Source organism: Tiliqua scincoides, chromosome 7, assembly GCF_035046505.1.
Source record: "Tiliqua scincoides isolate rTilSci1 chromosome 7, rTilSci1.hap2, whole genome shotgun sequence".
In the NCBI taxonomy this organism is placed as follows: Eukaryota; Metazoa; Chordata; class Lepidosauria; order Squamata; family Scincidae; genus Tiliqua; species Tiliqua scincoides.
Genome location: NC_089827.1, coordinates 2,595,497 through 2,610,000, shown reverse-complemented (window position 1 = coordinate 2,610,000; position 14,504 = coordinate 2,595,497). Strand labels below are relative to the sequence as shown.

The 14,504-nt window shown below is 46.7% G+C and overlaps 1 protein-coding gene across 3 annotated transcripts in view; it reads right to left on the bottom strand.

The window, feature by feature from the left end:
* Nucleotides 1–14,504, bottom strand: part of ITPR2 (inositol 1,4,5-trisphosphate receptor type 2) — a 215,222-nt gene that overhangs the window by 159,276 nt on the left and 41,442 nt on the right. For all 3 annotated transcript variants that reach the window (XM_066633900.1, XM_066633901.1, XM_066633902.1), the window contains 3 exons: nt 14,228–14,374; nt 12,190–12,285; nt 2,925–2,969 (listed from right to left, as the gene is read on the bottom strand). In XM_066633900.1, coding sequence (XP_066489997.1) covers nt 2,925–2,969; nt 12,190–12,285; nt 14,228–14,374 — 288 coding nt within the window. The remainder of the gene's footprint in view (nt 1–2,924; nt 2,970–12,189; nt 12,286–14,227; nt 14,375–14,504) is intronic.

Sequence of the window (14,504 nt, the reverse complement as noted above, 5' to 3'; positions counted from 1 at the left end):
CACTGTGAGGAGAGCTAGAGTGGGTATGCCCTAGCGCAGCACGCTGGGGAAAAGTTGCAGCAGGCACACCATGTTTCATGTCCAGAAGCATGAGGTCATTCCTGATATTGGCCCAAGTCCTGTTCCCTCACCACCCCCAATTTCTCAGTTATTTCAAGGGAGGGAGGGCATCATAACATTTCCTTTTCCTTTTCCTTTAACCAAAACATTCCTTATGGCAAGGATTCCAAAAAGGTACCACTCTAAATGCGGTTCACGACAACAATGCCTTTCAGTGGCCCTTCAAGTTCTTCAGTTACCTCTAATGCACTATGAACAAAGCTAGAGAGGCTGCTTGCCAGTCACATAAGGAGGGGTTTGGAGGTGAGATACACCACTTATTTCTTCTCTGGTTCACAGCAAAATCTGAGCCACAGGAGAATATCCAGGAGAGCAAAGGTTGCCTTATTTTTCAGGGGTGCATTACCAGTTGCTTAAATGGGTACAGTATTTCCAAGCCAGGAATACAAATGCTGGCACTGCCAACATGCTGTGCAGGCCTGATTAGTCCTCTGAATTCTGCTGCAGTTGAATCGGTTGTAGAAAAGCAAACAGCTTCTAAAAAGAATAGGGATGCAAAACAGGCTCCCAGCTGTTCCTGACATTTCCTCAACGTGTACCGTGTCCCCGAGGGTGACACATGTCTGTGTGATCACAGATAATAGGCCACCAATACAAATACACCAGTCTGGGGTTTAATCAGGGTTCTGTCATACCACTCTACATATGTTTTATGCACTATGCATTAGAGCCTTCTAATCTTCAAAGTTCCATCTGATAAGTGCTTTAGAATTACTAGAAGACAGTCATCTGAGACGCCCTCCTGGTTTCAGAGTGGGGGGAAAAATACAATGGAAGAGGCATTTTCTCTGTTTCGTTACAAACAAGAGTTGTAAGGGACCTACAGCGCAATCCTACGTGTGTTTACTCAGAAGCAAATCTCATGCTATTTTATTAGGTTTGCTCCCAGGAAAGCGTACATTGGAACCAGGGGACATCCACTAAAGTTGAGTGTTGGGAGAGTTAGGACAGGCAAAAGAAAATATTTCTTTACTCAGCATGTGGTTGGTCTGTGGAACTCCTTGCCACAGGATGTGGTGATGGCATCTGGCCTGGACGCCTTTAAAAGGGGATTGGACAAGTTTCTGGAGGAATAAATCCATTACGGGTTACAAGCCATGATGTGTATGTGCAACCTCCTGATTTTGGAAATGGGCTATGTCAGATGCAAGGGAGAGAGCACCAGGATGCAGGTCTCTTGTGGTCTTGTGTGCTCCCTGGGACATTTGGTGGGCCGCTGTGAGATACAGGAAGCTGGACTAGATGGGCCTATGGCCTGATCCAGTGGGGCTGTTCTTATGGATGGCAGCCCTAGAAACCAGGCTTTATATCAGTCTTTTCTTTGCCTGGGAAATTTGGAAATAGGTTCGAAAGTTGGTTGTGAGGTTAGTGAGTATGGAAGCCCAATTCCCTGATGTAGAAATTTCCAAGATGCGAGGAATATTTCCCTTGACCTATTTAGGTAATTATTCTCCATGGCTCAAAAGAAGTAAAAAAAAAAAAAAGCAGCCTAAGGGGGCAGACCTTAGAACCAAGAACTCTGACCACCTGTTTAGACATCATTGTCCTCCAGCTATATTTGCAATTAGATCAAGAGTCAACCTCAGGCTTGAGAGCTTCCATTCGGTTTTATGACCCCCACCCAACAGATACAGAAATCCACAGATAATGAAATCTGTGGGGGGAGGGACAGGGTCACGGTGCAGCAAGGACCCACCTGAGGGCCACACTGGGCTCTCTGGGCATCTTGCCGAATGTTGTGCCGACCTCCCAGTCTCTTCAAAGGGCCTCCCAGAAGTGTATGGAAGCCACTTCTGGTTTGCACCCGTGACTTCCGGTCATGTTTGGGGGGTATTCTTAGGCCCGTAGTGTGGGCCACAGGTCTCCCCTAGCCTCAGAAACCTCCTAGGTTTGACCAGAAGTGGTGTCTGGTTGCATCTGGGAGGCCAACAGGACTGCAGGCTTGGTATTCACAGATGCTCAAATCCAGAGGTAAGGAGGACTCACTATAACTGAATAAGGGAGATCCCACATTCAAATAACTAAGGGCCCAATTCTATCCAACTTTCCAGCATTGGTGCAGCCGCAATGCAGGCTCAAGGTAAGGGAACAAATGTTCCCATACTTTGAGGAGACCTCTGTGATTGCCTCCCCAACACAGGAAGCAGTGCATACCTCATAGGCCCAACAGCACTGACACTGGAAAATTGGATCCTTTCTGGCATCAGTGCAGCTGCAATGCAGCCCAGGGGTAAGGAAACAAATGGTCCCTAACGTTGAGGAGGCCTCCATGACTGCCTCCCCACCAGAGGATGCAGCACATGCATGGCTGCACCAGCCCTGGAGAATTGGATAGGACTGGACCCTAAGGTGGCAATTTTATGTATATTTACTTGGAGGTAAGCCCTTTTGAATGCAATGGAACTTCCAAGTAAACCTACATAGGATTAAACTAGGATCTCCTGGTTTATACATTCATTTCTAAGTATGGTGATGGGAACAAGGCAGGGGTGATTAATACAGAGGAGGACTGCTATTCTGTGTTTGGGTTTATGTTTTATTCTCCTTTTCGAGCAGCTTCATACAGCTTTTGAGAAGAAAACAATTGACATATTTTCAAATAAATATATAAAGAGAAGCAAAATATCGTAGTCACATCAACCTTCCTGTTGTAAAACTTCTAGTTCTGCAACAAGAGAGTTAATGTATTTGTAGCATGCCATTTGTTTCTAAACCCAAATGTCAAAGTCTTTTGCTCTAATTACATTTGATTATATAAATAAATAAATGTTGCATGTTACATTTAAATAAACATTTGCACTTACCACAGCCTTTTCCCCATTGCTACAATCTGGATAGTGTGGATTGAGCTGCAAAAGGAAAAAGTACTTCGTCAGCAATTGGTAAAAGGATTTTTTTTAAACTCCCTATTTAAATGGAATATATAGGCCGGGTTCAAAAGCCACATGCATTGTGTTCCACATGCCCTCAAGGGGTTTTCAGGCTCTCCTCCCATGCCGCAACTTTCCTTATCATCCATTACCCTAACCCACAAAAAAAACTGCCTGTGAATGACAGCTTCATTCACCTCTGTGAAGTGTAAAGTACAAAGCACTACTACCAGAAAATTGGTCACAGTGCATGCACACCGAGACAGACAGACAGACAGACAGTGTGCAGGCAGACTTGGCATCTTTACAATGCTAGCTCTAATCTTCAGAAGAGCCAAACAGAACTTTTTGTTGAAAAGTGGTATATAAATACCTTTATTATTATTATTAACAACAACACAACTAGGTTACTGTGGATTATAATGCATAAGAGTCCCCCAGTATCCATGGGGGATACATTCCTCCTCCCCCTAGCGTCAAGCTCAGGTTGACGCCCCCCATAAAGCTTGTTGTCCAGTGCAATTGCTCTCCCCTGCATCCCCTTAGCCATGCCACGGGGAATCACTGAACCTCCCAAACATGACTGAAGTGCCTTCTGGTCGTGCCCAAGAGGTATTCTGCAGTGCGGGGGGGGGGGCCGCACGCTACCTCCCAGCATCTCAGAAGGCCTCTCATAGGCTTCCGAGATGCACTTCTGGTTTGACAAAAAACTGGAAGTGCCTCAGAAACCTCTGGGAGCCCTTCTGAAACTCTGAGGTCATACGTGGCCTCACTGTGCATCAGAATACATTTGGATGTGACCGGAAGACACTTCTGGCTGCATCTAAAGGTCCCCAGAGGTCCCCCCCCCCATTGATCTCAATATCTGTAGGTTCATTATCCACAGGGGGAGGGGGTCCGGGAACAGATCCCCCGTGGATAACAAGGGCCAACCTATACTACTGTTTTCCAGCAAACGTCTACTACGGAAATAAAAGACTCTGGGTATGTAAGGGTAATTTATCTAGGTTAAAATATTTGTTGTGGAATTGGGTGTTCCATTCTGCTCACCCGATGATGTGAACTCCCCACACATACCCTGAAGAGAGGCTAACAGCCCAGTCTTAACCAACTTTCCAGTACCGATGCAGCTGAGCCAACACGGTATGTGCTGCATCCTGCAGTGGTGGGCAGTCATGGGGGCCTCCTCAAGGTAAGGGAACTATTGGTCCCTTACCTGGGGGCTATAGGCACTAGGTTCTTCCCCCCCCCCCAAAAAAAAACACCCCTCAATGATCTTAAAAATGGTCTGCCTTCAAAGGACAGACAAGAGCATTTGTCCGGCCAAGAAAAGCCTGCTCATACTGGCCACTTTTTCCTCCACGGTTATTTTAGTGACTAGCTTAATAACAGGAATCAAGAAGGAATCACTGTCCATATGCAAATGAAAGAATCCCACGGAAAAGTTTCCAGCGCATTTGGTGCTCAGCCATGAGAGCACTGAAACTCCACCAAAAAGCCCAAGGCATCAAATAGAAAGATAAGCTTCCAACTTCCGGGTCTTTCATCTTCATTAGGCTCACTTTGTTTGCTGCTAATAGCACACTGATTAGCTTTCAATACTCTCCAAGGACTGAACACACAGAACATCCATGAAATCTTTGATTAAGCACTTCTGCTGCCGTATCAATCCACGAGGAGCAGGTTACCGATGGTTGCCTTGAGATTCCGTCAGCGCAAGCGCCTTTGCAACTGCGAGAGGTGAGCTGAAACGTCTCCAGGGATTCGCATCTCGGGCATGCGCTCACCAGGAGAGTTACCACTCTCACGCAACCTTTTCCCCACCTCCACTTGCAATATTTGCAGGTCTGGCCCAAGAGCCTAATGCCATTCCCCTTATCCAGAAGTGAACTAGAACAGTGGTTCCCAAAGTGTGGGTTGCAACCCACCAGCGTGCGTTGGGCTCATGTGTGGTGGGCCCTTCCACACACACCCCTTTGTGCCAGTCTGGCTCCAAATAGGAGCCATTCTAGAAGCTGGGAATGACTTACTGTGAGCCTCAGGAAGCCATTTCCGGGTTGCACTGGGTGTGCATCCCATTCTACTGGCCTCTGTGGGCCTCAGAATGGCCCACAGAAGTGATCAGAAGCAACTTCCAGTTTGCAGATTTAACCTCTGGTTTGACTGGAAGTGACTTCATGGATGCTTCTGTGGGATAGAGTGGGTCAAAGGCCCAGTGCAACCCGGAGTCTCTGGGGTCTTCCAATAGGGCATAGTGGCACTACCAGGAGCATTGTGCCAGGCCTAGTGCACATGGGGACATGACCCACAGTTTGGGATATGCTGTCCTACACAATAATGCCAAAAAAGAAAAGGAGGGATAATTTGCACTGAAGAGAGGAAGAGTGTGAACGACATGCACAAGTCCGCAGAGCACTCCTCATAATATGTGGCACTTGTGTAGAACGTGCCGAGTGTGCAAAATGTTTCACATGTAAAAACCATGAGGTAATCCTTAAAACAACCCTAAAAGATAAATGATATTATTATCTCCATTTTGCAGCTGGGGAGTTGACGCTGAAAGGAGGGACGGGCTTGCTAGACAACCCTCCCTGCCCGTGAACTGAGGAAGTCCTGATTCACACGTTCAGTCTCTGAGCCACTAAGTGAGGGGAAATGTTCTGACCTTAGTCACATTTCATGTTGCCCAAGACTTTGCTGTATGATCGGAGATGATTTTTGGACCTAGAAGGTTGAAGTTTGGAAAACTGTCATGTGTCTTTACTGGATCCTGCTCTTGCTTTTAAATTTGGTCTGTTATTGAGGTGTTTTTTTTAAAATTTCATTAATACGTTTTACGATTATTTTGTAAGGCAGACAGAGTATGTCAGCACAATGGCACATTGTCCATGTTAAAGTACATAAATGTCTATTCTTTTCCTCGTCCTTACACGCTGCAGTTTCTTTTCTCCTTTCACTCTTCCCCTGGCACACAAAACCAAAGACAAACAACGTGGCTCGTGCTGGAATTCTGGCCGTCCTGTACTTGCTCCCTTTCATCACGCCGGCCAACCGATAATGTTTTATCAGGCTTTTGTGCTAGCTTTTAGCAAGGCTGAGTCGATTTGTTTATTTCATGCTTGCTTCCCTATGGGAACATTTGGAGGTAACCTCTGGAAATCAACATTCAACAAAGCAATGAAATTGCCTTGTCCACCCCTCTCACACCTTACAACTTCACCGCCTGACATGCTAGGTATGTGCTGCCACCTGGTGGAATAGTGCTCAATTTGCAGGCTACAAAAGAGTCAAGGTAATATGCAAGTATAGCAATAGCTTACATCCGAGGTATTCAATCTGTGCATCCCGCCTCCCTAGGGAGGCGTGGCTGGCCCACAGGGGCGTCTGGTGAGAAAGGTAGCCACAGCTGCTCTGCTTTGCTCTGCTCAGCTACAGGTGCTGCCTCCTGATTTGCTGCTTTTCCGAGGCTAAGAGGTGGGTGGGCCAGCATGAGGCTGGGAGGGCCTGTGAAACATGCTGGGGGGAGGTGGGAGAGAAGGCTGGCTGGGCAGGCAGAGGTGCCACATCTCATCATGGAGCTCTCTCCATGTGCAACCTCGCCCCAAGGACTACATTTCCCAGTATGCCCCTCACCCTGGGCGTCCTGGGATTGGTCAAGGCTGCTTGGGAAGGAAGGAGCCAGCCTGCTCCTAGTAGGGGGGGTGTCCAAATGCCCCAACCTGCATCCCTCCGTCTTGCCTGGCGGAATAGGGGTGGCATCTGCATGTTGGGTGTGTGTGTGTGAACAGCCCCCATCTGCTTTGGAGTGAGTTGTAATCTTGCTGGATGTGGCTGCAATCCTTTCCACACTTTCCTTCGAGTAAGCCCCACTGACTCAAATGAGGCTTACTTCTGAGTAGACCTACATAGGCTTGGGATCTGTGTCAGCTTAACCCAGGATCCTCACCTTTCTCATTTTCCTCCCCTTTCAAAAAAGAGAAAGAAGCCACTCTTGATGGCTTTATCTCCAAAAATTGATTAAAAATTAAAATCCCCATTTCTTTTCAGCCACCCCCTTTTTCCTTCTGCCTCCTTTTGCGGGGGGGGGGGGTACTTTGTTGGCTGCTATTGTAAGACAAAAGGCACAATCCTAGCTAGGTCTACTCAGAAGGAAGTCCTATTGTGTTCAATGGGACTTACTTTCAGGAAAGTGGGATTAGGATTCTAGCCAAACAGTCTCTGGGTCTCAGTTTGCATCAGTTTGCAATTAGCAGATTTTTTGTATTGGCAACCTTCAGTCTCGAAAGACTATGGTATCGCACTCTTTGTGTTTAGCAGATAAACACAAAACAAAATCTTCCCCTCCCCTAGCAAATTCATCACTTCCCCCTTCCTTTCCAAAACCCTCCAGATGTGCTGCTAATGAACTCAGGGCACAAGCCTAACCAGGTCTGCTCAGAAGTATTTCCTATTTTGTTCAATGGGGCTTACTCTCAGGTAAGTGTGTTTAGGATTGCAGCCTCAGAGTGCTGGCAGCTGTTTTTTTTTTTTGTTTGTTTCTAGTGTATAATTATAACACCTTCATCCCCATTTTGGGGGTAACTGAGGTGAGATGTTGTAATGGGGAGCCGTGGCCAATGGCCACAAGGATCAGGGAGGCGCAAGCCGGAAAAGTTCAAGGACCACTGGCTTACATAGTTCCCTAGTTTGGGATCAGAGCATGGATGAATGTCAAAAATGGACGAATGGCAAAGCAGAGCCTTATTCAGCTTGCAAATTTATTTTTGTTGGTGAAAAGCATTAATAAATAACTGTGTAACACATGCAAATGAATGCAAGACCTAAACAAACAGAAAAAAAAACATAAGAACATTGATGAATGCCATGGAAGGGTGGATGAAATCAAATGAAAGAGGAAAGCACACGGACAAAATCTGAAATGTGGTCATAACTGAAGACGGTTGAAAGAGTTAATGAAAGTCAAGTGGACATAAATCAAGGTATTTCTGGAATAAGTTCTTCTGATGAACAAAGTAACAAGTTTTGACATTTGCCAGGTAGAATGGAAAGTCTGCATGCTGAACCAGAGAAGCAAAGCTCAATGATCGGGTTGCAATCCTGTGCAGTCTTAACTTGGGAATCAGCCCCTACAGAACTCCAAGGCACTTTAACTTCTGAGCAAACACACACACAACAGTGCAGCAGGTCAAGTGAGGTTAAACAGAGGACAAAATGTACTGTGGCAAATCAGAATCTAAGGCCTCATATACGAGTTCCAAATACTGCTTTGAAAACAGCACAGAATTACGGTGCATGTTCTTCCAGAGAAGTAAATAAGGAGATATATCACTCCAGCTGCAGCTCGTGTGTGTTTTAGCCGACTACAATCCATAAAACTGTCATTGAGTTCAAAGAAGCTTTTATCCTCGCGATTAGAGAAATGAGATTAGGTTTGGGCCTGAGAAAGACACAGCTGCATGGACACCCGAGGGAAGCATCTAAACGCTGATGGGGCTGAACACACAGGGCTCTGCCGCGACTGAGTCGGAAGTGGGGGCATCCCCAAGAGTGGACAGGGGGCATGCAGGACCGTGTCAGATAGAGTGCGTGATGTGCTAATTAAAACTCTGCAGTTGTACATTAAAAATTCTACAATATACTGTAAATAAAGAAAATATGCATATATTTGATGGGCAGCCCAATTCTGTCCAGTGCTGGCCCAGTGGGGCCGCACAACCCTCACCGTACCCAGCGCTGGGAATGAGCAGACTGGAAGTCTCCTTGGAGTAAGGGAAGATTTGTTCCTTTATCCCTTGTCAAGCTCCAGCCTACCCAATGGGGCTACTCAGATCTGCACCGGGTAGGGCTTCCAGGCCTGGAAATGGGGTAAGGATATGGGGGGCCCTCCTCCACTGACCCTGCCCCCTTTCTGGGTCTGATCTGATCCTGCCCTCCCCTTCCCCATTACACCCCCCTCCACCTCCATTCCACCCTCCTCCCAAGCCTGTGGCATTCATCACTGTACTTATCAGTGCCAGTGACCATATTCAGTGCCAGCGGGATGGTGCAGGACTTTCCACCAGCAGGGTGTACTCCTGAGTTGTCACAAAGTGCTTTACTGCATTTTGACACCTAGCTCTGGTATAGAGGCCACTGCACCAGCACCAGTGATCCTTAGTATTGTGCCGTAATTTCCACAACTGATTTGACTCAACATGGAACCCAAGCCTGCGCTGGAGAGCCTCAGAGAAGCCCCCAGACTCAACATAAGTGCCTTCCAGTCATATGCAAGAGGTCTTCTGAAGTGTAAGGAGGTTGCGCGCAGTCTTCCCGTGACTAAGAAGTCCTCCTGAATCTTCCTGTGACTCCGAAGGCCTCCTGGAGGCTTCTATGACCCCAGTCCTATCCAACTTTCCAGCACCAATGAAGCCACAATACAGCACTGAGGTAAGGGAACAAATACAGGATGCAGCACACACCCTGTTGGCAGGGCTACATCTGCACTGGAAAGTTGGATAAGATTGGGTTCTAAAAGGCACTTCCAGTTTGCCAGCAAGGACACTCCGCTGATTTGATTATCCGTCGAAATCAGAATCTACAGGGGGTCCTGGAATGGATCCCCTCCAGATACCAAAGCCTCTGTACAACACATTTAGTAGCGAGGTCTTTAGAAAGCCTTGTCTTTGTTTACCCAGGAAGGTCAAAGGCTCCCTTTAAGGAGAGGAAAGACTCTTTATCTTGGCAAGGAGAACCACCTGAGAGGTTTAACCAAAACAAAGGAAGCCCCTTTTCACTTCCCCCATGTAGCCAGGGTGGTCTAGATACGAGGTCTTACTGAAAGATACAACGGCTTTTGTTGCAAGGAGAAACATCTATCAGGGCAAAGAAGATGTTTCTTCAGTCTCATCTGCAAGCCCCAGGTTGCCTCCAAAGAGAGCCGGTTCTGGCAAAAATACAAAAAAAATCAAAATGGCCACAGATTACAGTTGCCAACCCCGTGAATTATTGCCATTCACGCCGTGGTTGATTCTCTGCTGCAAGTGCCTTTATCGGAAAGGCCTGAACAAAAAACAAACAGTGGCCATGTGTGTGACATTATTGATAATCCACACCACAGCCTAATCTTTCTCAGCTGCAAGACAGCAGATAAGCAGCCACTCTGCTCCGATTGTTTAAAATTTAGCTGCAGTAGGTAAAAGTGCTTGCACGCCTGGTTGCAGGTAATTAGAATATACAAATACCATTGTGAAGGATAATGCAAAGACAGTGCATTCAAATTTCCAATAACTCAAGGAAATACATGTTGAAAGGGGTGAGACCAGGACTGAGTCAAAAAAGAAGGGGAATTCAAGCAATTTCTATTTATTATCCATTTGTTTAGGAGATTCTTTAATCCCACCTCTCAACCTCCATAAAGGGCTGAACTCTTCTACTGAAACTAATTTTAAAAAATGCTTAACTTTGGCTGGATTGTGTCCTAAACACTTTATTATAAGCATTGTTTTTGACTACTTATCTGCGGGTATATTACTTGTACTACAGTGGATCTTCAGAAGCCACAGGGGATCCCATTCCAGAACTCCCTGCAGATATCAAATTCCATGGATAACAACATTTGTGGCTGGAGGGACTCAGAAGATCTTTGGACACAACTGGAAGTTGCCAAAGTTGCCAACTGGTGTCCACGGACACTGAAATCCATGAATGCCAAGCCCATGGATAAAGAGGGCCCACTGTGTTTTGCTCTTTTCCCTTGTGACCTCAAAATGAACCAGTGTGCAAGCTAAAGGATCCCCTCCAGGCCTTCATGCACATGTCACATGTTCCATGAGTTGCATCCCAGCATCTTCCACAACCTGCCTTTTGCGGGGGGGAGAGGAAGGTGGCAGCAACACAATATACTTTGCCTACACGATATACTTGCCATTAGGTATTACAAAGGAAAAATGCCATATTTGTCAAGCTCAGAGTTCATAACCGTAATGACTGAAACAGGAAGAAATATTTGGCCCTTGAAGAAAGCAAGACACTGAAATATTTTGGGCAACCGTGTTCTCCAATAAACGTGTCTGCATCCAACGTATTTTTGAAGTTTTTCCTTCCTGCCCTTCACCACTACTTTGTACTTCATTTTCCCCCCAGTCTTCTCGGTCCTGCCCCTTTTTCCAGGCTTTGGGATTTAAGATCCTGTAACCTCACCCTCAGAGCAATGAAATATCTTTTCCTAACACCCTGGGATAGATGGTCCAAAAGCTTTCACTTAGGACAAGGCAACTTCATACGATTATATAAGAAAAGAATCTGCTGTGTACTTATTTCATCCGGTAACCTCTCTGGTTTAAGTAGTCAGTGAACCGGCAAAAGGAACGCTCTCAATTCCGTTTCTACACTTCACGAGTGATTTTATCGGCTGCAATTACTTCCCCTTTCAGCCTCAGCCTGCAGTTTTAACCTTGTGCACCAGCTGTTCTGTACCATCTGATATTTTCTGCTCTTTTCTCCTGCTCTGCTACAATTCAAGGTCTAACCTTAAGAGAAAAAGAAAGGTTCTTGTCTCAGGCTGTGCCTTGGTGTTTGCGTTGTCAGTCTCTATTTCTGCAATACTATCCTGTCCTGTAAGAATGTTCAAAAGCCCTGCTGGCTCAGACCAAAGGCTCCAACAGCAAAACAACCTTTTAAATACTAGATAGCTACATGTGCGAACAAAAGCTCTACCAAAATGTTACGAAATTCTCACATTAGCAGCAAGGCACACAGAACCATATGCTGTAGCCTCTTCCTATATGTTCTGCAAGACACACTCACTGCACTCAGAAACATTATTTGCACCATGCACAGGATCCGGTCAGGTGAATAAAAAAAGTCACTGGGAATTTTAACGTTCCCAGGGGAACAAGCAGGGCAGGTGCATATTTTCCACAATCACACCAAAGGGCAATTCAAGGAAGCATGGATGCCCCGGAAGTAGGACCAAATGCGCTTATCAGCCACCAAATCATGCAGTTTGCATGAGCAGTCACTCACATGGATCAGACCAGCGGAAAACAGACCAGAGAAACTCCCTGAGAGCGGTGAGGCAGTCCTTGGCCCAGAACAGATGGACAGCCCTTGATATGAACACACAAGCCATCTAAAAATTCCACCAAGCAGGGGATCTGTTCTCATCGATTCACTGCTGAGATTCATTCTCAACTGTGATCACACCGACGATTGTCCTTACCTCTGCTGCCAGGTAGTTTCCCGTTGCTAGATGTTTAAATCTGAATAGACTGTTCCATTGCCCAGCACCCCCACGGCATGGATCGTGATGCACCACCTGTGGGAATAACATGTAGGTGCACATTATTTGTTTAGACGCAAGTCACCATCCTCACACGGAAGTGAGAAAGCAGCTTAATACATGGAGCACTGAACACAACCCTTAAGGAGCTAAATGTACATTTGCAAAGCACTATTTGAATGTACAAGGAGCTTTGCCTGTATTATTTCAACATTGTTACAGTCTTCATTGAGAGGTGTGCGGGTAAACAGATGCCAGAATGCTACCTCAGAATGCCAGGTGCAAGGGATGCAGATGTCTTGTCTTGTGTGCTCCCTGAGGCATCTGGTGGGCCACATGAGATGCAGGAAGATGAACTAGATGGGCCTTTGCCCTGATCCAGCAGGGCTCTTATGTCCTTACAAGAACCTTGCAAGGCAAGTAAGGCTGGAATCCTCCAAACCAAGCTTGCCAGGTTCATGGCACCCCCACAGTCTCTTCTACCCGGCTCACCCAGGTGCTGCCACCTTGGATCTCACAAAATCTCACAAGATCTAAGAAGGCAGCACCCAAATCTCACAAGATGTTGTGAGATCTGAGGTGGTGGCGCCCAATGAGATTTCATGCATTGCAAGATGAAGGATTTTCCAAGATGAAGGATTCCAAGATGAAGGATGAAAATGAAGGCTAATATTATAATGCCATTGTACAAATCTATGGTAAGGCCACACCTGGAGTATTGTGTCCAGTTCTGGTCGCCGCATCTCAAAAAAGACATAGTGGAAATGGAAAAGGTGCAGGAGAGAGCGACTAAGATGATTACTGGGCTGGAGCACCTTCCTTATGAGGAAAGGCTACGGCGTTTGGGCCTCTTCAGCCTAGAAAAGAGACGCCTGAGGGGGGACATGATTGAGACATACAAAATTATGCAGGGGATGGACAGAGTGGATAGGGAGATGCTCTTTACACTCTCACATAACACCAGAACCAGGGGACATCCACTAAAACTGAGTGTTGGGAGAGTTAGGACAAAAGAAAATATTTCTTTTCTCAGCGTGTGTTTGGTCTGTGGAACTCCTTGCCACAGGATGTGGTGATGGTGTCTGGCCTGGAAGCCTTTAAAAGGGGATTGGACAAGTTTCTGGAGGAAAAATCCATTACGGGTTGCAAGCCATGATGTGTATGCGCAACCTCCTGATTTTAGAAATGGGCTATGTCAGATGCAAGGGAGGGCACCAGGATGAGGTCTCTTGTTCTGGTGTGCTCCCTGGGGCATTTCCACCACTGCCATAGCGGTGCCAATGGGACATGTGCTGCATCCTGCAGTTGGGTGTCACTCATGGAGGCCTCCTCAAAGTAAGGGAATGTTTGTTCCCTTACCTCAGAGCTGCATTGCTCTTATGTCAGTGCTGGAAAGCACTGACATAAGGGGTTAGGATTGCGCCTTCAGAATCCCAGGTGCAAGGGAGGGCACCAGGATGCAGGTATCCTGTTGGCTTGTCTGCTTCCTGAGGCATTTGGTGGGCCGCTGTGAGATACAGGAAGCTGGACTAGATGGGCCTATGGCCTGATCCAGTGGGGCTGTTCTTATGTTCTTATGATTTGGGAGGCACAATCTTGGATCTCATGAGATTTTGTAAGATCCAAGACGGCAGTGCCTGGGCGAATGAGTAGGAGGAGCCACCAGAGACATCCTGTGATGTCCCTAAGGCCCACTTTGGGAACCTCTGCTCTAAACACTTACATGGGAGTAAGACCTACTGAACTCCATGGGGCTTACTTCTGTGTAGAATTGCATAGCCTTGCACTGTAAGTATTCCTATCACCATATTGTAGTTGGGCAGCTGAAGCGAATAGTCGCTTGCCCAGGGCCACCTCATGAATTCATAGAAGACCCAGAGAAGTCCTGTTTTGCAGCTCACTCATTCCTCTCTAAACAATGTGAGGCCTCTTCATCCACGCTGAAGAAAACCACACCAGAATCAGCCCCCTCAAGTACCTCTATTTCCCACAGGGCTTTAGAGCTCGTCGCAGAAGTGGCCGACTGACGCAGCGTTGTACGAAGGAAGATGTGCTGCTTCTTCTGATACTCATCGCAGGTCAGAAACTTCTCCTGTTCGGCATGGAACAATCTGACAACATCTCCCTGGATACACAAATCAAAGGGTAGAGCCTCCGTTAGCCCAAAGATAACATCAGAAGGACACCAGTTCGAGGACACCGGCAGCTCCCTGAACGGCTGAGAATGGCGAGACCTTGAAGCAGCTGACAAGCCC